A 25,158-nucleotide genomic window follows, 5' to 3' on the forward strand; every position below is an offset into this window, starting at 1 on the left:
CCCTACTCCATCTCAGACTTGTTTACCCAAAGAGGTGGTACAGGCTGGAAAAATTATGTTCGAGTCCCAGAGGGATTAGATAAGACCCTGCTTTACAGGTCCTATGTCAGTGGTTATGGGTTTGCGGGTTCCTAGTCTACCGGGTGAGAATTTAGGGAGGAAAACCCCAATGCAAAAGAAACCTATGGTATTTGAGAGCAAACGGCATGACTGGAAGCAGGGGGAGTGGGTGGTGTCTTAAATGTTGATTTCACAGAGCTGGGGAGAAGGAGACCCCTTTGGGATGACTTCTGGATGTGAACAGCGTGCGCACACATGCGTGTGTGTCCCTACTGTACCAAGCAACTGACCTGCTAGCTTAGCGTAGGTTCATCTTTATAGACACTCACTCGCCAAGGAATGTGTGTTGGGGTTGGGGCGGGGGGCTTGTTCTTGAATTGAAGTTCTTTTCCGGATAGAGAAAGCAATCCTCAAGGCTGGCTTGGGGGACAGGGAGGAGGAGGCAGGAGGAGCTACTGTGTATGGAGTGTTGCTCTCTGCTCAGTGCTTATGCTGGTATTACGTTCAACCTTCACCCCCCTATACGGGGTGGGCTTCACTTCCCTTTACAGGAGAAAAAAACGGAGGCTCACAGGGGTTAAGTCATTTGTTAAGAGCCACTTGGCTAGCTGTGGTGGAGCCAGGTTTGAAGCCAGGTGCCTCCTACCTTGAGCCCCTGTTCCTGCTTTTCCCACTGCACAAGTGACCCCTGACTGCTGCTATAGTGGCTGCTGGTGTAGAAGGTTTAGGGGCACACCCTGAAGGGCACACCCAGCTCCCATGACCTTCTCTGGTCTCTTGACCTGTCAGTACCCAGGCATTTTAAAGCAGCCCTCTCCTTGACTTAAGTGTAAACACCCAACTTCATCTGTGTACACTGGGTATGTGTGAATGGTCTCCAAGAGCAAATTGCCAACTCCTTCCTCCAGGGGAGAAACCTCCTTCAGGTTTCAGGCTCAGGTTTGTTAATATCTTGTGGATGCTGGCTGACTTATGTAACCTTATTTCCCTCTTTGCATTGGATGCTAGGAAGCTCAGGTGGAAAAAAGGTTTATATGTGAACCATAGCTCATAGTACTTGGTTTTAAATACTAACTTCACTCTTGGCTTTATTTTATTTTTCCTTTTCTTCTAATTTTCTAATTTACCTATTATTTTTAATCTCTTATACTACAAATGTATTTCTAAGCCCCCTTTTAGAAACAAATAGGGCATAGATAAATAATCATGCCTCCTACTTGCACAGGACATGGCCCAGCCATCTCCTGGAGCCTCTTTCTCCAGCCCCTTCTATCTAGCAGAGAGCCTGGAAGGCTCAAGACTCCGTACGGCTGGGGCTCCGCCCCCAGCGGGCAGGCCCTGCTTCTCCGAGGCTTACATGCACCAGCTGCTCCTGGGTGTCATACTCCTTAGTGCAGTCTTCCCAGTGGCAATTGGTCTCGTAGATGACCACCTCGGCCTCCTGCTTACAGTCGTCTCTGTCCAGGTCTTCCTTAAGGTCAGCCAGCTGCTCCTGGAGAGGGCAGAGCACATCCATGTGAGCCATGTCTAGCCACCTGGCCCGAGGAAAGGTCACTATCAGCCCCATGAAGTCTATGCCAAGGACCATGGACTGGTCTACGTGTGGACACGCACATGCACACATACTTGTGCACGCGTGCACACACAAGCACACACACACATACGCCCTCATGAGTTCTCTCCTCAGCCGGTTCCTACCCAGTGCTCTTCTGGTCACACGGCCATCCTGGCGCCCCTCCCTCCTCTCTAACACTGGCTTGTCATCACCCAGGTGTCCTGTAGCATCCTGGGTCAACAGACATGGCAAGGAGAACAGGAGAAAGGAGCCCGGTGACTTTCGCTTATCTGGGTTGGTTTCTGCTGGGGAGAGCCGGGGTGGGCCCCCCAGGCTCAAGGGTGGGGATATTTTTATTTATAGTGTGGATGGGGTCTACTCCTGCTTGGAGGCAAGAGAAAACAGCGTCAGCCTGACCTTATCCCTGCATTGTCCCCTCCTCCCAGGGGCACACGCACACCTGGGACAGTGCCTAGGGCTGCAAATCACTCTGTGGAGTGAAGGCACTTGGCATACTCTCCCAGCATCAGTTTTCCCTGCAACAGCCCTAAAATGTGGGCGTTTGTATTACTGTATCACAGCTGGGCAAACTGACATTCCAGGAGAGGCTGACTGGCTCCCTCCAGAACTCAGGGAGTTTGTGGCCACCTAGATCTGGACTCACGTCTCCCAGCCACGATGGGGCCAATTGGTGCCTTTCTTAGGAAAGGCCCCTGAGATGGGCCTTCCACTGATCACAGGCCCCCAAAATTCTTTTCAAAGAGGACAAGGGTTTTTACTATCAAACCAGCAACGGTCTGAGAGTAAACTCCACAGGACTGCCCCACCCCAGCAGATGCTAACACACAGCTGGCCAGGGCAGCCTCCAAGCATGGGACAGGCTGGGTGGTACCACGAGTGGGGCAAGGGGGAGAGGGACAGGCAAGGAGGCTGGGAGGAAGGCCCAGCAAGGGCCTCCAGAACACATCCAGGACCCCCCAGTGTCCCCCTGGGCAGGCTTGGAGCAAAGTCAGCCAAAGAGGCAGATGTTAGAGTGACTTGCTTTACTTTCAAACTATTTCCAAAATGGCAGGAATGTTCTTTCTTTCAAAAGCGTCTCTGGGGAAAGCATGTATAGCTCAGGCTAAGGGGTTCACCCCTCCCCGGTGTTAGGAGCCCCCGCCCCGCAGACTCCTGAGACTCGAAGGAACAGGGGCCGCAGCTCCCACATCAGCCTCCCGCCTCCCAGGGCTGAGTCCGTTTCTAGGAGCACAGAAACCGGCCTCATGACTCCCCGCGGCCAGCACAGATTCACACCCCTGGCTGGCTTTCCACTGGAGCTGCAAAGGGCTCCTCCAGGGGCCGGGTTCTGGTTGTTTCTCAGAGTACCCTTCAATGAACGTGCGAGTTCTGGACAGGCAAACAATGACACGCTGTGCAGTAAGTTCCTCGGGCAGCACTGGTACACATGAAAAGGAGGGGCAGGAACACCTCTGCCCCAGATCTTTAGCAACGGGAGGGTTGTGGGGCAGGGGCCTCCTAATGGCCTCTCTGCACTTGCAGGAAAACCAGAAACAGATTCCACAAACTGCACGCCCTGCTTATTTCGGAGAAGACTTGAAGAAGCTGCGGGCGGAGGACAGCGCAGGCGCAGTGGGTGTGCCTGGGCCTCCGGATCCAGGGGAGTAGCATCCTCACCCCCAAGTCTGAGGGCTTAAGCAGAGAGCGGATTCATTATGTGGCATTTCCTGCCAAGAGGAAGCAAGCCCTTCCACTTTGCAGAGGAGTCAGGGAGCAAGGGAGTCAAATCACTGAATCAGGACAGAGTGACACAGTGACAACCTCCTCTTGATAAATGACTTTCCACTGACGGGGAGCCAAGCCGGGCAGGAAGGAGGACTCTGTGCAGCAGCCTCTACCTGCCCACTGAGTTGAGGGGGCGGGGCAGGGGGCTCCCAGGTGCTCAGCGCCCCCTAGCCCTGTCCTCGCTGCTCCAGCAGGCTTATCTCCCCTGGATGTGCGCTGGCCTCATCAATTCCAATGGCCCCCGATGATGGCCGGCCGCGTGGCAATCATGCATCATGCAGAGATGTTTGGGTGTCAGTAGGGGAAGAAGAATTTGTCACTAACCCCTGTGTTTGCCTGACAATAACAGAACCCAGTATTTCATGAAAATTAAGTGCCCAGAGCATACCCAACGGTTTACAGGTTTGATAAAGGATGGTCCAGCAGACGAGGAGATGGGGACAAGAGGCCCCAAGGACCCTTGGTGTCATAGCTGGTGATTCTGTAGTCACAGATGGAGATCAGGCCACCGTGAGAGGCCTGCCCCGGAGGTCAACACACACTGCCCCCTTCCCACGACAGGCCTCTGCTTTAAGAATTGGGACTATGTGTGCCTGCTGGCTTGGAGTGTTGGAATAAGTGGCAGGATCTCCAGAGAGAATGCAAAAGGGTCTCAGCCCCGCAACAGACTTGTTCTGAGCCATGGGCTGTTCTGATCCTCAGCTTCCAGCCAGGAATTGTACCCCCTTCCCTCCCAAGCACTGAGACACTGCCTCCCTCAAATGTGCCCCGAGTCATTAGCAAATACTATCTCACAGCTACCAAGCACCAGGCCCTGTAGAAACCCTGGGGACGTAGGGCCAAATTAGGTACTTCTCCTAAAGTGCCACCTTTCCAAAGCTTACTGTGCAGTCCTGGAGACTGATGGAGTGACCCAGACACTGGGGTGGGGCATGGAGCTCCAGGGAGAGTGAGCACTTGACAGGAGCCTGAGCCATTCAGGGGATGCGAGCAACTCAGTTTGCCTGTGGTTTGGGCTGCGTGAGGGTGAGGTTCAGGAGGGAGAGATGGTTGCAACCCACACATTCTTTCTTTCCTGTATTATTTTATTCAGCAGGTGTTTGATGAACGTCTGGTATAAGGGGGGTCCTCAGAGCTCACTGTGTGTCCACACTGCTCTCTTTGGTTCCCTCAGTCACTCATTCATGCAGGGAGCCATCGGTCACTCCTTGAGTCACAGCCTCAAGTCAGCTGACTCCAGGCTGAGGACCGCGAGGATGGCCAGCAGGTTACCTGTGTCAGGGTCAATGGGGAGGCTGGCTGCAAGCCCTCAGCCTCCGTCTTGACCTTGCTGCGCTTGTGAATGACGATGGGGTTGACAGTGCTGCTCACAGCTGACTCACTGCTCTGCTGTGGGAGAGGGGAGCACAGGAGAGCCCATCACAAGAGGGCAGGTGAAGATACCCCAAATTCTGTTTGGGCTTGACCCCTGGGACCCTCCCCACAGAGACCGTCTGGGCCAGCACTGGTGTTCGCAGTTTAGGAAACTGAGTCCTTCCAGCTTGGTCCAGGGGCATGGCCAGGAGAGAGCCCAGGGCTGGGCTTATCAGCACCTCTTCCCCACCGTGCAGCCCCCACCTCCATGGAAATGGAACAGAGATCCTCTCTTGGAGAAATACTGGGGACCATCACTCCTGACTCGGTGGCCTCAACTTCTCAGCTCTCCGGGGCAGGGGTGGCTCTGGGTCTGAGGACAACAGGGCCGGGCCAGCTCAGAGAGCAGGAGAACAGGCCTGGTTCCTCAGGACAAGAGGGTTAGAGCTGTGGCGTCAGGTGGTGTGACAAAAGCCAATGGCCACAGTCGAGGGGGAGGTGCTAGGTGTCTGCTTGGAGCCCTGGGATGGCGAGGGTGACATTCTGGAAGAGGGCTGTGAATTTTGGGGTTTCTCCATCTACTCATTACGTTTATTGGAAAGGTGACAATGGGCACTTGCCCACAGTGAGGGTGGTGTTAGGACCCAGCCCAGGTCTCCTGACCTGGCATCCAGCCCAAAGCCCTTTACATGGCCTCTGCCCAGAGGCACCCCAACCAGCTAGATTCGTGCCCAGATTCCTGCCACAAGTTTCTGGCATGAGATGGCAATGATCGGCCTTCACTGGGCCCAGATGCGTATCTGGTGGCCCACCCACTGCTCCCTGCACCCACCTACCTGGTTGGCATCGCTCAGACAGTTGCTGTTGCTACTGAGCTGGGTGGGCGTGGCATTGATGGAGGCGAGGGCCATGGGCTGCTGGGCCAGGAAGGTGGGTGAGGGCTGGATCAGGGGTGGTGTGTGTCCAAAAGCGGAGCCCAGGCCCCTCTGCTGGCTCAGGATCTGCTGGTAGGCCACGGGGTTGATGGGGTGGGGGAAGGTGAAGGCTGGGCTGCAAAGAATAGCAGACAAGATAATGGAGTGGAGGTGCGGGTAGGGGTGAGGGCAGGGCTCTGTTAGGCTAACGCTTCTTGGGCAGACAGGGCCCTGCCCGGGGATAAGGATGGGCATATTGCTGATTCCCATCATCATGGCTTTACCTCACTCAAGCACCAGCTGTGGCTCCCCACTGCCTGCAAATTCAGGCATCACCTTCTGGGCTGAGTCCCCAGGCCCTACCTCAGGATACAGCCTTTGCCCCTGGTAGGTTGGTCCCCAGGACATGCCAGACTCCATCTCAGTCCCATATCCTGGCCTTTCCTTGTTCTGATGCCTGAGTACACCCTGGCATCACTGCTCCCCCTCTGAAGCCCGTTTTAATGCCCCCCCACCCCATTTAGGAACTGTGCCCCGAGCCCCCCAGCTCACACTCTCCTCTCTCTTCTTTAACTCCTCCTGCACTTCTGAGTTCAATCAAGCCACCCGTAGATGAGCCACTCTTTCCAGATCTGAGGGATCTGAGGCAAAAAGGTGCTCTCTGAAGACGTCCTCCTTGGCTTCCTCCTTGCTCTCTCTCCGCTCACTCCCTCTAGGGGCGGGGTGGGAACAGCGGCTGCCAAGCTGTGACGATGCTCAAGAAGCTGTGTAGAGAGGCTCCCGTGAAGAGAAACTAAAGCTTGTGCCCACGGCCCTGCGGGTGAGCCGTTCTGGAAATAGATGCCCAGGTCCAGCCACGTCTTCAGGTGACCACAGCCCTGGCCGACATCTCGACGGCAGCCTCTGAGAGACCCGCCACTAAGCCAGTCTCACGTTCCCAGCCCTCAGAGATGGCGGGAGATAGAACGCGCTGACTGCCGTTTTAAACTGCAAGTTCTGGAGTCACTTGTTATGTAGCAAAAGATAACAGAGATGAAAGATAACTTCTTGTCTCCGGGCCCTAGAGCTGAGTGGTCCCATAATCCTAACCCCTCCCGGCCTATCTCAGGAGGGCCAAGGGAAGGCGGAGTTCCGGTCAAGTTGGTTGGGCTCTGCGTCCTTTGCACAATCAAGGGCTGCACGGAGGGGACAAGGTGGACGGTGATGATGAGCTTTGGGCGTGCTGTGCAGTGACCACGGTGGGAGGCCTCTGCCAGCCCAGAGACATGCAGGCCCAAGTCAGTGTCACCCCTCCAGTGGCCCCAGTGCTGGTCAGTGACCAGCTGCTGAAATATGAGGAAAGTGGCCTTTGATTTCAGGATGGAGTCTTTCAGGACAGGCCTGGTAAGGGTGACTTATCACATCAGAAATCATTTGGTGGATGAATGAGTAACGGGCACATGAAGACATACTCCAGTGCTGGCGCATTCCAATGTCATCACTACTGAGTTTGAATTCAGGAAATGATCGCAAGTAGGCTGATGTTTACAAGTACAACAAGTCCTGTTTCTCCCCTGGTTGCCAGCGCAGACCTTCCCCGCTGGGCCCCAGCCCAGCGTCTATTCTCGGTACCCCCTGCCCCCAACTTGCAGGCCTGGCTCACCTGAGGGCACCGGCCGACAGGTGCCCGTAGGAGCCGCTGGCGGCCGAGCTGCTGCGCGAGTTGTTGATGTAGGCCACCAGCGAGTTGGGCGAGGTTCGGATCATGCGCTGCAGGTCGAGGCTGGCATCCGAGAGCGGGGAGATGGACAGCGCCCGCTTGCGGCTCAGGCGGGGTGTCACCCGGGGGCTGGAGAAACGTGACACTGCGGGAGAGCCAAGCCAAAACAGGTCAGCGTTACCCTGTTCGGAGATGGGGACAGGCTGGGAGGGGGAGACTTGGTGGGGTGGGGACAGGAAAAGCCTGGGAGTACGGTCTGATGGGAACTGTAGCTCTGCTGTCATTTTCCAGCTGGGGGCTCTTAGCCTCTCTTGGCCTTAGTTTGCTCATCTGTACAATGGGACTGACCCATACCTGGTGTGGTGCGGATTTGCAAAGCACAGGTCAGGTGCTTCAGTGGCGGAGCAAGAGCACTGAACGTGTATTAGCGCCTTTCCTCTTAGGTATGCAGAGCCCAGGACTGGATCCAGCAACGCTTAAGGCAGCCAAGCTACAGGCTGTAAGCCAATGGCTTGGTGGCCTCTCACAAAGTGCAAAGCCAGCACCAGGCTAAGAAGCAGGCACAGATAGCGCCCAGCAGCCCCTCTGCCCCTTTGGGCCCACTACGGCAGCTACTATCCTGGCTTCCGACACTCAAAACAGTTGCCTGTTTTGAGTATTTGCTTATTATGTAAATGGAATTATAAATGCTTTCTTTTCTTGGGGAGTGTGTGTAGATAATTAGGCTTATTTAATTTTTTTTTTTAATTGGAGGTACTGGGGATTGAACCCAGGACCTCATGCATGCTAAGCATGTGCCCTACCACTGAGCTGTATCCTCCCTCTAAGTGCTCTTTCTTATCCAGCCTCTTTCATACAACAGTATCAGCTTGTGGATGGATGAGATTTCTCCACGCTGTTGTGTGTGGCAGTAACTGCCTCCTTTTTTATTGCTGTCGGACATTCCATCGGGTGACTTTGCCATAGGAAGGGGAGTTAAAGGAAGCCTGTGATGTAACCAGGATTGCTTTAAAATGACCCTTGGTTGGGCATTCGCCAAGCAGAGGCCTGCATGGCTGTCCTGAGACTCTTGACATGATGCCTGGGCCTTTGGCTGGTTCTCCAGGGCCGCCTGGTGAGGCTGTCGATGGGGTGGGGAGGATGCTGGGAGTGGCAGGGAAAGGCAGCCTGGCCATATGCAGATGGCTCTCCAACACCGAGGTCCTTCAGTTCTGGAGTTGCTTGAGCCTCAAGGAAATTGTTGCCTTCAACACACATGCATGCACCTCCCCCCAACCAATCTGACTGCCTTGGATATGCTCTCCCTTCCCCCATCATATATACATAACTATGGGAAGGTAGGAGGGCCTGCCCTAGACCGGGCTCCCTGCACCCGACGGCCACAGGCTCTCCTGCCAGGGCTCCAGGTTGCTCCTTACAGCCCCCCTCCACCAATCAGGGTTCTGGGTCAAACAGTGGCCTCTGTGTGACCTCTGGACAAACAGGGGTCTAGAAACAGTCTGATAATATCACTGGGCACCTCTTCACATGCCAAAGTTTCCACCCTGTCCAGACCTTCCCTGAGCCCGTTTCCTCATCGTAAAGGGTCTGCTAGTGCCGACCTCCAGGGCTGTGCTGAAGGGTAAATCAGGTGATGTGTGGGACAAGCAGGGGCCTTACTGTGCCCCTGAATCTCTGGATACCTGCCTGGAAGAACCTCTTCCTGGGCCCCCTGCTCACCCATCCTCCCTCCCATGGTGTCCAGGTGAGTTGGGCTGGAAGGGCTGCCTGTCAACAGCTGTAGCAGCCTCTGCTGCACACGGCCAGGCCCAGCTGACTTCATGCCTGTGACTGGCTATTCCTGGACTTGCGATGCCTGAGTTCTTCCTTTCTGCCCTCTCAGACCTGCTCAGACCCCGTAGGTCCTCCTATTCCAGGGAGACGCAGGCTGTCCTGGCTGCAGGGTCAGTGGGTCAGAGGCTTGCTTCCATAGCTACAGGAGCACTGAGGGCAGGGGTGATGGCCTGTGAATCTCTGAGCATCCCCAGTACCAACCGGCTCCCTAGAAAACCCACAGCCACCAACTGAAGAAGTCTCAGCTGAGCCTCTGCCACACTGCCTCCCGCCCGGGAGCGACCACGCCCGGCCCTCATTAACCCTCCAACTATGGCTGACAAATCCGGGAAGCCCTTTTACTGCTGGGCCACCAGGAGAAACACCTCTCTGAGGCTGTGGAGGAGGACAGAGGAGGTCCCAGAATCCTCAGGCGGGGAAGGGATTCTGGGGTTTTCCCTCCTAATCATCTCTTTTGTGGATGAGGGAGTCTGGGTACAAGGACAAAGACCTACGCTAGACCAGGGCCTGGGGCAGAGAGGTGGAATAAGGGTGCATACAAGGCACCTTGGGCTGGGACCCTGTGTGTGCACGTACAAGCCAGTGCACGGCTTAACCTGTGCAAGACTCAGAATCTTCATTAACGACCTGAGTATAAAAATGGGCCTCCGCCAGCACCAGGGGATGACATCGTGATCCAATGGGATGGCAGACACTGAGGTGACCTGGGCAGTCTGAAGTGCCCCACAATTGTAGCTCTTGTTTAACCACATACTGTTTTCAACAAGAAGGGTCAAGCATTTGTAGGAAAGCTCCCAGTTAGAGGAAAAAGTTGAGTACTCAGAATATTCTTTTCTTTGAACTTCTGTGTCAGCTAAAGTGTTTGTTTTTGGCTGTCGGTTTATTTCATTGGGTTCGGAGGACTGGGGCTTTTAGATTTTTTAGCAAACAGGGCAATGGTGGGTATACAGATGGTGCTCTGCAGATGCTTTGGGGGACACTGGCTCACTCTGCTCCACAGAGGGGCCTGGGAGCACGGCTGGCATCCAGGCCAGCAGGTGACCCACTCAGACAATGCCACCTTTCTCCTGCGGCAGGAAAGATCCCACTCACACGCCTCGAGACCCAAGGGAGCCCGACCGCGACCTGCCTCACAGGGCCCGGCGGGACAGGGCCACTCCCCAGCCTGCGCCTGGGCTGTGCTGCAAACGCAACCAGCCATCCGAACAAGCACCCCAGGAGACAACAGACACCTCCTGGCCTGTCAGGGACACTGTGTGTCCCTTTGGGGTGGTATCTGGATAAGTGCCTGCTTCTGAATTCTGGAGTGACTCCTAACCCAGCGACAGCCACCTCTTAGTGACATTTAGACTCACTGTTGCAATAACAGCTACCACTGTCCTCCGAGAGGCAAAGCCAGCTGTGCAGGTAAGAAAACTAGGCTTTGCAGCAACATGGAGACGGTCATTCTAAGTGAAGCCAGAAAGAGAAAGAAAAATACCATATGACATCACTTATATCTAAAAAAAAAGACACAAATGAACTTATTTACAAAACAGAAACAGACTCACAGACATAGAAAATAAACTTACAGTTACTAGGCGGGGGAAGGGGGTGGGTGGAGGGATAAACTGAGAGTTGGAGATTTGCAGACACTAACCACTATATAAAAAATTATATAAAAAACAAATCTCTTCTCTACAGCACAGGGAACTATATTCAATATCTTGTAGTAACCTATAACAAAAAAATATATGAAAAGGAATATATGTCTGTATGTGTATGACTGAAACATTATGCTGTACACCAGAAATTGATACAACATTGTAAACTGACTATACTTCAATTAAAAAGATGATTAAAAAAAAGAAAGCTAGGCTTGGGGAGGTTAGTGACTTGCCCAAGGGCAGGATTCAAACCCCGGCCCAAAAGAGCCCTGATGTGAGGCTTTTCTGGGCACCCAGGGTCCTTCAGAGAGGTGGGGAGAGGCAGGACCAGGAAAGACGGTCTCACCACCAATAGCGTCACACCCCCCAGGTTTAGGTGGCTCTGGGGAGTGAACTTCCTGACGGCCTGCCGCCTACCTAGCCTCCCATGTCCGAAGGGCAGCCCCAGTTCAGCCCACACGGCCCCACACTCCCCATCTCCTGCAGGGCCAGGCTCGGCGGGCGCCCACCACCTAAACAGCAGCAGAGCAGGGAACCCAGGAGATGGCCTGACGCCTCCCCTCCTCATCTCCTTCACAATGGAGTCTGCTGCTGAAGCCCTCCCAGCCCAGCCCACCACCACTTGCCCGAGCATCCCAGGGCCCTTAGCGAAACGCTGTCCAATCCACATTCCTGACAGCAGCCAAATCAGATCATGTCCTTGCATGTGCCCACCTCAAATCTTTCAAAAGCTCCTCACGGCTATTAGGAACAATACCGAAGTCCTCAGTGTGCGTACACGGTGGCTGTGTGGATGCCCTGCCTGCCTCTTCAGCTTCATCTTGCCCCCCCTGCACAGGGCCTTTGCACAGACAGCTTCCTCTGTCTGCAGCACTCTGACCTCAACTGAGTCATCACTCTCCCCAGAAACCAGCGCTGACCTCCTCGAGTTGGGAAGGTCATCCCCTGGGGATGCTCTCAGAGCACTGTGGTCCCCTCTCTCCAAACAGGTGCAGTGCTGGCGAGTTCGCACCCACTGGCGTGTTGTCTGATTACTTCTGCTTCTCCTGCTCCCGTGGATGAGGGACGCAGGTCCTCCCCCTCACCATTCTGTCCCAACACTTGGATCCAGCTGGCTCGGTGGCGAGCCCAGTGGGAGATGCTAGATGCTTGAGATGCTTGGCGTGGGGCACAGGCGCGGTGTGTCGAGGAGGAGCAGACACTCAGCTGTCAAGTCAGTGTTTACTGGGTGCCACACAGGTGCTCGGGACTGTTCCAAGCACTTTAAAGTAGGAAGTAGCTTAATCTTTGCAACTGTCCCGTAAGGAAGGGACAATCATCCTCATTTTACAAAGGACAAAATGAGTAGCTTGCCCAGGGCCACACAGCCAGGGGAGGCAGAGAATGATTGGGAGGCAGACAGATGCACATCAAAACCGACACCACGCTGCCTCCGCTCAGGTGGGGAGGACAGGTATGGGGTGGGGTGCTCCTGGGTGTGGGAGCCGGGGTGGACACACACACACACACACATGATGTAGGGGCACACAGACAGACTGAGCTGCTGGCCAGACCAAGCCAGATGCTCAGTGACTGCCCTGAAGCACCCTACTCAGCCTCCTGAGCCTCTCTTTGCCCACCTGTACAATGGACGCAGGGAGAGCACCAAGGACAGTGCCTCAAATCCAGCAGGTCTTCCAAAACGAAACTGAATTCACACAGCTTCTTTCAGGGCTAAGAGGACTGCTCTGACAGGCCAAGTGAACCTAGAGCTAATCATGGAGTAAAGGGCAGCAAACCTGGAAAAGATGCCTGGGCCACCCAGGAGGACACCTGCCACTAAACACTCACTCATCCGTCCATTCAGGCGTTCTCTAAGCTTCTTAGTTCTTCTAACTGAGTTCACTCCTTGTCCATCCTCACTTTAAAGGAAACTCAAAAGATGTACAAAGGAATCTTCCAGAAGACTTCCTACTTACGAACTGAGTGACAAATGGGAAAATACAAGAGAGGAAAGATACAAAATCATCTAATGTAAAAAACACACACATCTTTGTGATATGTTAAAAAAAAAAAAAGATTTTGCTTCTAATATTTGGATTCCCACCCTCTCGCGCACCCCTAACAAGAGGAAACAGGCCAAATCTGACAGTGATATTCATCTCTGTTATTCCCACCCCTCAAGGGAAATATGTTTATTAATGCGCCTCTTCCCTTGATAAATTACTAAATAGAAAGAAAAGCCTGGCACTCATTTCCCGTGGCTTCTCCTGTGATTTATGACCAAGATTGGTGGAGTCGTCATGTCCATTCGTCTGTGGACGCGCCAGTTCTGAGAGCCAACAGCCGCCGGGGTAAGCAGCCCCCCGCCTGCCCTCACCTGGGCGAGTGCCAGACGCTACCCATTCCTGTTGTCACCTGCATCTGGACCCTGTTTTCGTCCGCTAGTTCGTTCTGCTCATTCACATGTTTGTTCATGCGCCCATCAGACCCTCATGCGGTGCTGATAATTTGCCAGGCACAGGGCAGGATGCCGTGGGGACCAGAAGCAAGGATGCTCCGCCCCCACCTCCTGGAGCTCACTGTCCAGGTGAGAGATGACAATAGTCACTGCAGCTCCAGGCAGGTGCCACCTAAGCAGGGTTACCCCACGTAATCTCAGAGTGCTCAAGGGGCTGTCACTTTCCCTGGGGCCGCCAGGAAGGGCAGGAGATGCAAGAACAGGCCCTCGACCCAGGCTGACCCAGGTTCCAACCCTGCCTGACAGCTCTGAACTGGGCGGCTTTGGGCGGGTTGCTGGACCTCTCTGGGCTGGTTCCTCAGCCAGGAGATGGGTCAACAGCACCCACCTCAGGATCGCTATGGGCTACTGATCAGCCTGTCATCCACAGCTCTAGGTGGGCCTCCTGGGTTGAGTGCTGCAGGAGGGATGCGGGGGGCCAGGACCAGGGAAGGGCAGGCACTGTCCTGGCACGACATCCCAGGAGCCCTCTTTGTGCCTGATGTTGTCCTTGGCAAGGGGGTGGGCCACGCCTGCCCGGGGGACAGCAGGACACAGCCTGACGGCAGAGTTCATAAGCCTTGCATCCCCAAGGTTAGGGAGCGTTCCTGCACAGCCCCGCCCCCTCCCTCAGGTATTTTCTGGACTCCCTGAGGAGATGCTCTAAAGAAATCCAGCTGGAGGACCTCAACCTGCTCCACACTTAGCTGCCCACAGCCCCCTCATCCTCCTCTTGTAGGGGAGTAGAAAGCACCTAGGCTTTGGAACCCAGAGGTCTGGGGCTGAGGCTAACAAGCACATTTCCTAGATCTGTGATGTAGACAAAGAAACTTAGGGCTCTGAGCCTGAGGTTCCTCACCTGTAAAGTGACTTCCTGTCCTGAGAGACTATTTGCGCAGGTCTACCAGATGACCCACGCACCCCATTCGGCACACACACCTGCACGCAGCATCCCTGCCCTCTAGGACCTAAAACCCAGTCGCCCCTGCCTCAGTCTCCCTCCCGTCAGCAGGCTGGGTGCGGACTCCCTGCCCGGATGGGGCCTCCGGCAGTCCCTCCAGCAGCTCTGCCTCTCCGTGGTATGATCAATATAATTGGTTTCTGAAACCCCCCTGGACCGGCAGGCAGTGTAAAGAACGGGCATCAGAAGGGAGGTGACATCCGAGTCAAATTAGTGTCAATATGACAATAAAATATACAGCTCAGAGGAAATATGGGCTGTAAACAGACAACATTTCAGTCGGAAACATTTCAATCTTCTCAATGTGGTGGGAGCGGGGGCGGGAGGGGGTTTGTGAATGCTGCCGCTCTGCTGTTAAATCACCAATATTCAGCAGCTTAGCACAAGAAAATTCCATTTTAGGGCCCTGGTGACAACCAGTGAATTCGCTGCTCTCTAGAGAACCACTAGGCAGAATGATAACCTTGGATTCCCTGACTGGTTATCTATTACCGTCCAACGCCGCATCACTCCTCACTCTTCCGGTTATAAATCAGCCTCCTTTAAGAACAAGGGGCAATGGGCCTTCATCGACCACCTGGAGGCCAAGAGGCTCCCAGCATAGGGAGGGTGGGCTTCCACAGGAGATGCCCCTTGTCCTGCCCACAGCCTGGTCCTGGGCCTTGGGAGAGATGGAGGACTTGGCTTTTCAATTCAACAAGAATCCACGAGCGGCCCCTCCACCTCCAGCCTCTCCTCCGCGACTGTGGCATTTCCCCCAGCGTAGGCGGTACACACGATCCGAAGGAGACCATCTGAGTCTTGACGGAGACAGAAACAGGGACATCTTCCTCAGATATGATCAGGTTTCCCATTTCAGAAAAAATTATTAAGTTCTATTTTAAGATCGATTTGTTTAACCTTAAAAGGCGAGTCTGTTAAAAATATAACGTTAAATAAATGATCATGAAGCTGGCATTTGGTGAAGGTAAAAAATTGTGCTGGTGTTTTGCCAATGAGTAGGCTGGGGACCCTGATCTGCCGGATGTGGACCCAGGTGGCCTTTCTCACATCCTCTCCGTGGGTCGCCTCCCAGCCTGGCAGAGCTGGGCTCAACACCTCAGCTCAACATTCAAAGCCTCTGGAAGGTTGTCTCCCCTGTAGTTCTGCCTCCTTCCTCTTGGAATGTGAAGAGGAGGTGCTGGGAGAGGAGGCTGGGGGAAGTGGGGTGGCCTCAGGATTGGTATTCCTTGTCCAGCAAAGGAGTTTCCACAAAGCAGCCCCACTGGAAGGTAAGCACCATGAGGGCAGGACTTGGCGTGCTGAGTGCTGCTGTGCCCCTAGCCCCTAGCACATAATGGGTGCTCAAGAAATACCCTCGGAATGCATGAGGAGAGTGAGTGAGTGTGTGTGTGTGTGAGACAGACAGACAGGCACACACACACAAGTCTCCCCAACTTCTCACAAGCTCTCAAGACCCCTGTACCCAAGGAGAGCTTACATGTCACTGTCATGTTTATGGACAGCTTCCTAACACAAGCACACACGTCCTCAGAGGATCTCGGGGCCCTTCCACAGGTGGTCCCTGGAACCGCGATGCCCGGGCCCCAGGCCTGCAGAATTTACTCTGAGCATCTGAGTGAAAAGAACCTTGATGAGAAGACCCACCACACCTTAACTGGGCAGACTGAAGCTTCCTGGGGGTGTCCCTCCCCAGATCCGTGCAGTCTCAGCCAAAGACACCGGAGCTGGGGGGCTTTCCGGCTCCCATGTGTCACAGGAGGGGAGGGACCAGGGACATCCCAGAGATAGGTCTGGGCTCAGCTGGGCACAGGTCTGGGCCGTAAGCACCAGCATCTCTTAGGGTCACACATGAGCAACACATCCATGTAGGCATCGGAGCTGCACAGAAATACCTAAAACTTTAAAAAGTGGAAGCTAAAGTTCTGGTTCTAGTTTAAACTGGTTTGGGAAAAAAAAACTATTAAGTGATGACCAATACAGGAAATCGTGCTGGACTACAGTCTGATTTCCTTGGAGCATAACTGATGGGGAACAAAGGAAAATAAAAAGTCTGTTCCTGAAATCCACCAGGGTTCAGAAAAATCCCCCACCCCCACCCCACGCCTCAGCCAGAGACACTGATGGCTCTGTTCAGGCCAAGGCTGGAAGTGGTGGCGCTTCTCTTGCACCCTGAAGCCAATCACAACCTCAAGAGGCGGAGAAAGGATGTCCTGCGGTGAGCTGACTTAATCGGAGGCAGCTCCCACACCCACTGGTGACGGGTGAGCTCACCTCCTCACTCCTCCCAGCCTCCCATGTCTCAGATGCTCAGCCCCCAGATGCTGCCAAATGCCAAGCGCCCCAAGAACAAAGCTACCATGTTCCCAGCCCCCTTCCAGGCTCCCTGCAAGCTGGCAGCTGCTGGTCCCACACAGTTTCTTCCCTCATTAGTTTGCATCTTTCTATCCCAGGTTCTTTTGTGGCTGCGCTCCCTCCCTCCCTCCCTCCCCCTACAAACACAGAGGCCCCTTGGCAGCCCTGCTCCCAGACCTGCCTGCCGGGCTCATGGGTTTGTTAAGACAGAAGTACCAGCCAGTCACAGTTGAGGCGCCTTGAGTCCCACAGGTGGGTGGAGGGAGGGGCAGGAGCCCCAGGGGAGCTGATGTGGTCGGGTTAGGCCTGGATTTAGGTGGTGCCTCGAGAGAAGTGTCAGCTGACCTAGTCCTGGGACCCTGTGCAGGATGGAGCCAGGCCAGCCTGTGGGGAACAGCACTGTGGGTGAAGGAGTATGGGGACTGTGTGGGAGCCAGCAGACACTGTGGGGTGGCACTGGGCAGGGTGGAAGTTGGGAGTGACAGGCTGGAGGGAAGGCCACTCCGGCCACCTTGTTAAATTTGGATTTTACCCGAAGGGTGATGGGAGCCACAGGGGCTGACCGCAGAATGGCAGAGGGAATAGACGAGAGGCAGTGCTGGGACGGTGGCCCGGGACTGGATGGCCGGGAGGGTTGACAAGCGGACTTGGCAGGACTGGGGTGGGCTGGATGGGGCGGTGGAGAGGAACAGGTGTCCAGGAGGAGCTGTGGCACTGGGCCCAAGCACGAGGTGGACAGCGGTGCTGACGACTGATGAGACAAAATCCTACAGGAGGTGGTAGTTTCGAAAGAGGGAAAGGATACTGGTGGAAAGAGATAGGGACTGGCATTAATGGAGCACCTACTGTATGCTAGGCACTGAGCCGGGTTCATACAGTCCATCTTACTCCCACACAGCATGCAGGGCTGGGGATCACTGTCCAGACCCCCTTCAGTCCCAGCACCACCTCCATTGGAGAGGACACAGCTCAGGCAGGCAAGGTCTACATCTGCCCGCAGCTCACCACACACACTTTCTTCTCACCACCACCCCTGAAAGCACCCCCGGCTCCAGCCCAGCTGTTCAAGCCCAGTGGGCTGTCCCTGAGGCCCTGGCTTACAGGGCCAGTTGGATGTGCAGTCCTGCCTGCAGGCGGTGTGCCTGAGGAATAGCCGATGATGCTGGTTGAGAAACAGAGTGGGGCCTGGAACCCTGACTCCCGGCCTGTGCAAGTCACTTGCTTGCTCTGGGCAGAGTCATTCCAGCCTCAGAAGGTGGCTGAGGGGAGTCACAGGGGAGAAGGTATACAGGCACAGGACAGAGACAGAGCTCAGTCTGATCCTCTCATATGTGCATACAGCAGGCGCTCACACTTACTGACTTGGCCTCTCCTGCCCTCTGGGGACACCTGCCTGACCGGACCCCTTGGCATGGTTTCTCAGTGTCTGCCCACCGTCCAAATGGCCCTGGTGCCACACACCTTGATGCATTGCCAGGCGGACATCACTTGGGGGAAGCTGACATTCAGACGTGGCTGTTTGACACAATGGCGGTGACCTTTATGCATTGTATTATCATTGTTGCCTGGTTTCTCATTTTGATGAGTAGCAAGTACACACGACCTCACTGGAGCCCTCCCGTCACCCCTGCTGACAACCCTCCTGCTCCTTGTGGGGGTGTTAGGAGGAGGAGAGAAGGAGAGCCTGAGGATGTGTGTACTCAGGAGGCTGACAGGAGCACCTCGTCCTGGACAAAACACCATCCTGGGAAAGGCACGGGTGTGGAACAGACCCTGGGACTAGATTCTGGTGATGTCCCTTTGCTATGCTGTGGGATCCCCTCGGGACACGCAGAGGGTGACATGGGACAATACCCAAGAGAGCTGGCCTTGGGAGGACTGCTGTGCTCTTCCCCAGGAACACTCTTGGTGCGGGGGCATCCAGAGAGACTTCCTGAAGGAGGTGAGGATCTGAGCCAGGCCTTAGGAAGTAAGGGACTTGGCTTTGCTTCAGCTAGTAAGGTAGAGTTGCAGGGCTGGTGTGGACAGGAAGTCCAGGACAGGAAGTACTGATGGGTTGAGGAGAGGCTGAGGGGTGCCAGGTCCCCCGAGTCTTGTAGCCCTGCCTGGCCCCACGGGACTGCCTGCAGTCCAGCAGGTCTCCCTGCAGGCCTCTGTCTGCTCCCTGCCATCAGGGAGGGAACAAGCCATCCGGGCAGGGCTTGCGGATGACAAATCTGCAGGAGCTGCCTGCCTGCCCCTTGCTGTGGTTTCCAGCTCCACTGCCTGGCCTAGATCCCGGGGTATTTCTGGGCTGAGCTCCAAGACCAGCAGGTGGAGCCGCACCAACTAGGGGCGGGGACTTGGGGGGAGACAGGTGCTTCGCTTTCTCCTCCCTCCTCAGCTTTCCCCCAACAGGGGCTCCATCTGACTCCGGGGGCTCAGGGTCATGAGCTGCAGGCACCCCTGTGGAAGCAGCTGTGAGGATGGCATGGGGTGGGAGGGAGGGACTTGGTATCTCACGGGCACCAAGAATTTCATCTCCCCAGAACACCTGATCTCTCACCCCACAAAATGTGCCCGGCCTGCAGCCTCCAGGCTCAATTCCTGACAACTCCATCCTCCAGCTGCTCAGGCCTGAGACCCTGGTGTTGTCCTCAATGCCTTTCTTTCTCCCTAATACCACATCTGAGCTGGGAACAAATCTTGGGGCTCTACCTTTAAATCTTCTACCACTTCTCCCCACCTCTGCTAACTGGATGCCCTCCCCCCTCCCCCCCGCTTCTATGTTGCCCCTAAATCTATCCTCAGATCAGCAATCAGAATGGGATTCCTTTTAAGAATAAGTCAGATCTCATTACTTCTCTGTCCAGACCTATCCATGGGCCCCAAGTCCCTCTGCATGAAAGCCAAAACTTTACCAAGCCCTGACTGGCCAGCATAACCAGCCCAAAGCTCTGGCCCTGTCCTACTGCCCCTTTACGTACAGGTACACTGGGCTGGGCTTTTGTTGATCTCAGCAGGCACACTGCTGCCCCAGGCCCTTTGCACTTGCTGTTTCTCCTACCTGTATCATTCTTCTGGCTTATTTCTGTATGGTTCGCCTCTTTCAATTCTTTGTTTGAATTTCATCTTCCCAATGAGGATTTCTTGACTCCCTCATTGAAGACTGCACCCCCTCTCCACCTAGTGCTTCCTACCCTGTTCCTGAATGGTCTCTCCCCACTATGCTGTAAGTTCCATGAAAGCAGAGATGAGTGTGTTTTGTTCCGTCTGCAGTTCCTACAGCACTTTCTGCCCTGTGGTGACTCACTAAGTGTTTGTACCTGTTGTTCAGACTCGAGCCTCCATGGACAGCAGTCAGAGCAGAGACTGGGGTAAATCACAGACCCCACCATCGGGCTCCTCACCCTCAAAGGGAGGAACAAGTATCCTCCTCAGTCTAGGGGGCGGGGGACTGTGAGCCCCTGGCCCACTCCCTGCCCCCACCCTGGCCCAGCACTCACCATCCACTGGATTGAGGTAGTCATGGAGATGGGGTGCACTGGCAGCACCCCCGCTCTGCATCAGCAGGTCCCCATATGGCGCGGGGTGGCCCGCCATGAGGGTCATCTGGTGGTAATAGTCTGAGGGGTTGGTGCCTGGAGCGGGGAGGCCAAACAGTCCCCTCTCCTTAAGGTGTTCGTGGGCCACTGTGGGCGGGAGGGAAGGAGAGAAAGAAACCATCAGAATCTTTAAAGAAAAGAGAAACACACACCTGGCCTGAGGGGCCCCCTCAGTGCCCTCTAGTCCATCCTCCGCCCCCTGGGCCCCCGTGTCCCCTCCCCCTGAAGTCCCACGTGGGACTGAGCTGACAGCTGGCGTAGGATGTGTTTCTGCTGATGGAGAGGCCAGATCCTAGCCTGCACATTCCTCCATTTCCTCAACCCATAAACAGCTGCTTCCTCTTCCCAGTCTAGGCCCCACAGAAGCCCAGAGCTCCAGGCTGACGGGGGCCACAGGCCAGCAGAGTCTTCAAAGGACAAAGATGATGCAAACAGGTGCCATGGTGGCCAGACAGTAGGGCGCCAGGTCAGCCTCGCCTTAAGTGGGACTGCAGGTGAGCCCTCGCCCGGGCCTGGCCTTATAGATAAAGCTCCCACCTGTCCAGCAGCTGCAGAACCAGGAGCCGGCTGCCCGCCTCCAACCCCGCACTGAGCCCCGCCGGGGGCTTAGCAAAGAGGCAGGGAGGACGAACTTCCGAGGATCCTGAGGGGGCCTGGCCCTCATGGATGAGATGTCAGGGAAGGAACAGGGGCTTGGAAACCAAACATACCCAACCGGAGTCCTGGCTTTTACCAGGTGTGCAAGCTTGGGAAGGTGCCATCTCTCTGAGCTGCCTCAGTTTTCCATCTGTAAAATGGGGGTCATAATACCCGCCCCCTCAAGTGACTCCTGAAAGGGACAGTGTCAGCCACCGCTGAGCTGAGCGTTCGCTGGGTGTGCGCAGCCACAGTGCCGAGGGGAGCGCGTTCACTCTCTGACTTCACTCTCACCTCCGCACTGTGAGCTGAGGACACCTGCCCCATCTCCTCAGCAGATCGGGCCCCTGGCACTTAGAGAGTTAAAGATCTTGCCGAGGCTGCACAGTTGGGAGTTTGAATCCAGAGCCCAGGTTTCTAACTGCTGTGCCACGGCCCCTCTGCTGTAAGTCTTGGCAAATTTGAAAGGATCCCACACGTGCTGGGCAGAGAGAAGCAGCCGGTCAGTGGAAGCAGCCCCCCTCCCTTCTCTTCCTCTCCTGCTGCATCCTCCAATGAGAGCCCCGGCCTGCCTGCAGTTGGGCTGATGCCCCACGGGCCGGCCATTGACTGCCCCACCTGTGCCTGAGATGCCTTCCCTCCCCATTCTGGCCTGTCCGCCTCTTCCCTGAAGCCTTCCCGGGAGTGCCCATCTATCCTCAGCACGTGCACGGTCTGGCAGACTCTGCCTCGCATGGCTGATAAACTGGTACAGCTGCTATATGAATCTGACATGCTATCTCTACTCGGGAGTTTTGTCTGGGGGGCCAGCGAGGCCTTCGGGTATCTGGTCCACCCCAATGGCCATGCAAATTAGCCAAGTCCCCTTAGGCACCAAAGCCATCCTTGCTGTCTCAAGGGTCTGGGGCTGGGCATTTGGATGTGATGGGAACCACACGCACGTTTATATGGAAATCAGGCAGAAAACCAGTGCTCTGTCAACTGCAAGTCTCTCCTTCGAGGGCAGCCCTGTCTCACCACTTGGCCCTTCACGGGCCACACTGCTGTCAGGGAGACTCAATGTCCTTGAGTCACAGGCTCTCCAGGAGGGCACTCTGTTCCTTGTCCCTCCTAGACACCTCTCAGGGCCCTCTCTGACCCAGGCCTCGGGAGAACGGCCCTGTTAGCATTCATTCCCTAGGGCTGCCTGGAACCAGTGAGTACCTGCAGACCTGGTGCTAACTGCTGTTAAACAAGAATTTTATTCTCTCCTAGTTCTAGAGGCTAGAAGTCCAAAATCAAGGTGTCAGCAGGGCTGTACCCTCCAGAGGCTTTTAAGGGAAAACCTGTTTCTTGCTGCTTCCAGCTCCTGGGAGTTGCCAGCTTCCTTGGCTTGTAGCCACATCACTCCCATCTTTGCACTGTCTCCTCATCTATGTGTCTCTTCTGAGGATACTTAGCATTGGATTTAAGGCCCGCGTGGATAATCCAGGATAATCTCTTCAACTCAAAAATCCCCAACTGAATCACATCTGCAAAGGCCCTTTTTCCAAATGAGGCCACACTCTCAGGGTCGGGGATTAGGACTGGGACAAGCCTTCTTGGGGGTGCCCTTCAGCCCCACTGCTCAGCGGGTGAACTTCAAGGTGGGGGCAGCACTTAGAACCTGGCCTTCATCATCAGAAGCGGTGTGGAGAAGGCCGGGCCCACTTCCCAGGAGGCAGTGGCTTGATGTGGAGGCAGCTCCACCCTTCAGGGCACCCTGGCTAGGACCCACACAGAGCTCAGGGCTGGGTCCAACCCTGAGGGGCCGCATTCTGGCCTGCCAGGTTCATGTCTCGTGGCTGCAGCCATTCAGCTTGTCTGGCTTCTCTTCAGTGAAGCCAAGGCCAAGTGCAAACTGCACAGCCAGGAAGAGGAGTCCCTATGCTTCAAGGAGCCTGTCTGTATATTTGAAGGCTGGGACCCTTTCATCGTGAAACCCTAGCCTGAACCTTCTCTAGTCCAGACCTCGGTTTTAGCTCCCGGGCAAATCTTAGGAAGGACACATTCCCCTTGGTGGGGATGGAGGTGGCAACGAGGGACCCACTGGGCCATGTTTCCCGGAGCCTGTGCCCACAGGCTCATGAGTGCAGGTTGCAAATATTCTCCAGTCTGGAACTAACTGTGGGCTGAGAGGGGTTTCAGTGGGCAGAGTGTGAGAAAATACAGCCTGGTTGATTTGGAAGCTGACGGCAATTAGCATTTAACCACACACCGTGGGGGCAGCGTGGGGCCGCTGACAATGCCTGCTCCTTGCTGGGCGGGGAGGGGAGCACGTCCCAGGAAGACAGTGCGTGTGGGGCTGGCTCCCCAGTGTTCTGACGGCTGTCCAGGGTTGGCGCGTGCGTACATGCGCGCACGTGTGCACGTGTGCATCGGTGGGAGCTAGAAGGGTACAACTGTAGACCTGAGAACTGAATTTGTACCATGGGGCTCTGCCCTTTTCTGTCTCAAATTAACTGGAGAGGGCGGCCATCTGACTCTGAGCTGGGCCAATCGATGTCCTCTCAAGCACCTAATCCAAGAAACATGAAGCCACTGGGGCTCATCCCTGGAGCCTTGGGCCTGGGGTGCCATTTGGAGGCCATGGGTTGATCTGCAAGAGAAGCAGACAGAAGCCAGCCCAGCTCTGCCTTTCTTCTGCTCTGGAAACCCTGAGTCACCCCGATACAACACCTCCTCTGCTTAACGTCAGCTTCTGGAGACTTTGGCTAATTGAGCCAAGCAATTCTCACTCAAGAAGGACCTCCATGAGTAAACAGACCTTACCATTATTATTATGTAATTTGCATGCCAAAGGGTGTTTATGAACAGTTCTTTAATGAGTGCAAAACCCAATGCACTCCTGGTTCTCTTGGCTTTGACCACTCATTTATTTAAAGATCTGTGGTTGAGGGGTGATGGGGAGGAATGCCAGCCAGCTCAAGGACAGGGGCTGAGGAATGAACCGAGTGAGTTAGCAGCCCGGCCCCCAAGTGCCCCAGGTCCTACTCACCGTCAGCGGGGCTGAGGCCCCTGGCCGCAGAGATGGTGGGGAGCGTGGGGCTGCCATGCACGGCACGAAGGTAATGTTCCATGTGGGGGCTCACGTAGGGGTGGGGGGCGTTGAAGGGAGACTCCCCAGGGCCAGCAGGGTGTGGGGAAAGCCGGATCAAGGAGATATCAGAGATGACAGGGCTGCCACTCAGGGCAGGAGGCCTGTAGAGACAGAGGGGAACCATCTTAGAAGAGGCACACAGAACCCCGTCAAGCAGCAGAACCAAATCTGGCAGCCTGGACTTTTCATTTTATACGCCCACATCCTTTGGTCACCCTTTACATAGAGTCTGAATGCGTGTACATCAGCCAGTGAATGCAAGTGGAAACTCCGTGGGCTGGTGCGGCCGCCCACCCGCCAGTCTCGTGTTGGCGATGGGATGCTCCACACCCAGGACTGGATCTGCTGGACAACAGGCTCAGCAGACCACACGCCTGTGTGTCTGGTCACCATTGCTCCTCTGGTGCCTGCTCAGGGCTGGACACACAGCATTACCAAGGAAGTCTTGGTCAAATGTACAAAAGCATTCAGGCTACAAAAGCAGTAGGAAAAACAGACCAGGAAAATGCTTCCACAAGGGGAAGGGTGCAAAGAGCTCATATTCCTAACAGGACTGAGGAGAAGAGGAATCCGGAAATGCCTTGAAAGTGGAGAATTTGGGGCTGCAGTTGGACCATTACTGGAGGAAAGCGCTCAGCCCCGGCAGGGTCAGCTAAAAAGGAAAAGACCAGGGTTCAGGAAGAGTTTTGTAGTGGTGGGCTGCAACGAAAATTCTGGAATATCGTTTTAAGCTCTCCTTCCGAGATTCACAGAGTCACCCTTCTCTGAGGCCCACCAACAACCAGGCATGCACCCGGCTTGGGCCGGCTTGGCTGGGGCCCAGCCCTTCAGTCAGCTCTCCATAAGGTGCCCGCTCTGCTCAACAGAAAGACAGGCCTGCTCCCTGGGAGCCTCCAAGCAGCCGTTAGCATCTTCACTGCAGGGGTGTTTCCAGGTCATCTACTCCAAAACTCACTCGTTAAAGAAAAAAAAAAAATCAGACCAGGGGGAAGTAACTGCGGAAACCATCACTAAGTCACTGGGAACCAAATTTACCAAGAACTAATTTTCAATTTTTCAGTAAATAGGAGCCTCTCTGTAATTTGATGTGGTGCAAAGAAATGAGTATGTGTTTGTTTTTTGGTTTTGGGGGGGACTTTTGGTGGGGGGAGGTAATTAGGTTTATTTATTTATTTTGATG

At 55.0% G+C, this 25,158-nt stretch overlaps 1 protein-coding gene across 1 annotated transcript in view; it reads right to left on the minus strand.

Annotated features, from left to right (window-relative positions):
• Positions 1 to 25,158, minus strand: part of GLI2 (GLI family zinc finger 2) — a 61,074-nt gene that overhangs the window by 15,061 nt on the left and 20,855 nt on the right. The window contains exons 2-7 of the mRNA XM_031451252.2: positions 23,877 to 24,079; positions 20,126 to 20,311; positions 7,310 to 7,511; positions 5,590 to 5,803; positions 4,673 to 4,789; positions 1,418 to 1,552 (exon numbers count right to left, since the gene is read on the minus strand). Coding sequence (XP_031307112.2) covers positions 1,418 to 1,552; positions 4,673 to 4,789; positions 5,590 to 5,803; positions 7,310 to 7,511; positions 20,126 to 20,311; positions 23,877 to 24,079 — 1,057 coding nt within the window. The remainder of the gene's footprint in view (positions 1 to 1,417; positions 1,553 to 4,672; positions 4,790 to 5,589; positions 5,804 to 7,309; positions 7,512 to 20,125; positions 20,312 to 23,876; positions 24,080 to 25,158) is intronic.

The sequence above is a fragment of the Camelus dromedarius genome, chromosome 4 (assembly GCF_036321535.1).
Source record: "Camelus dromedarius isolate mCamDro1 chromosome 4, mCamDro1.pat, whole genome shotgun sequence".
Lineage (NCBI taxonomy): Eukaryota > Metazoa > Chordata > Mammalia > Artiodactyla > Camelidae > Camelus > Camelus dromedarius.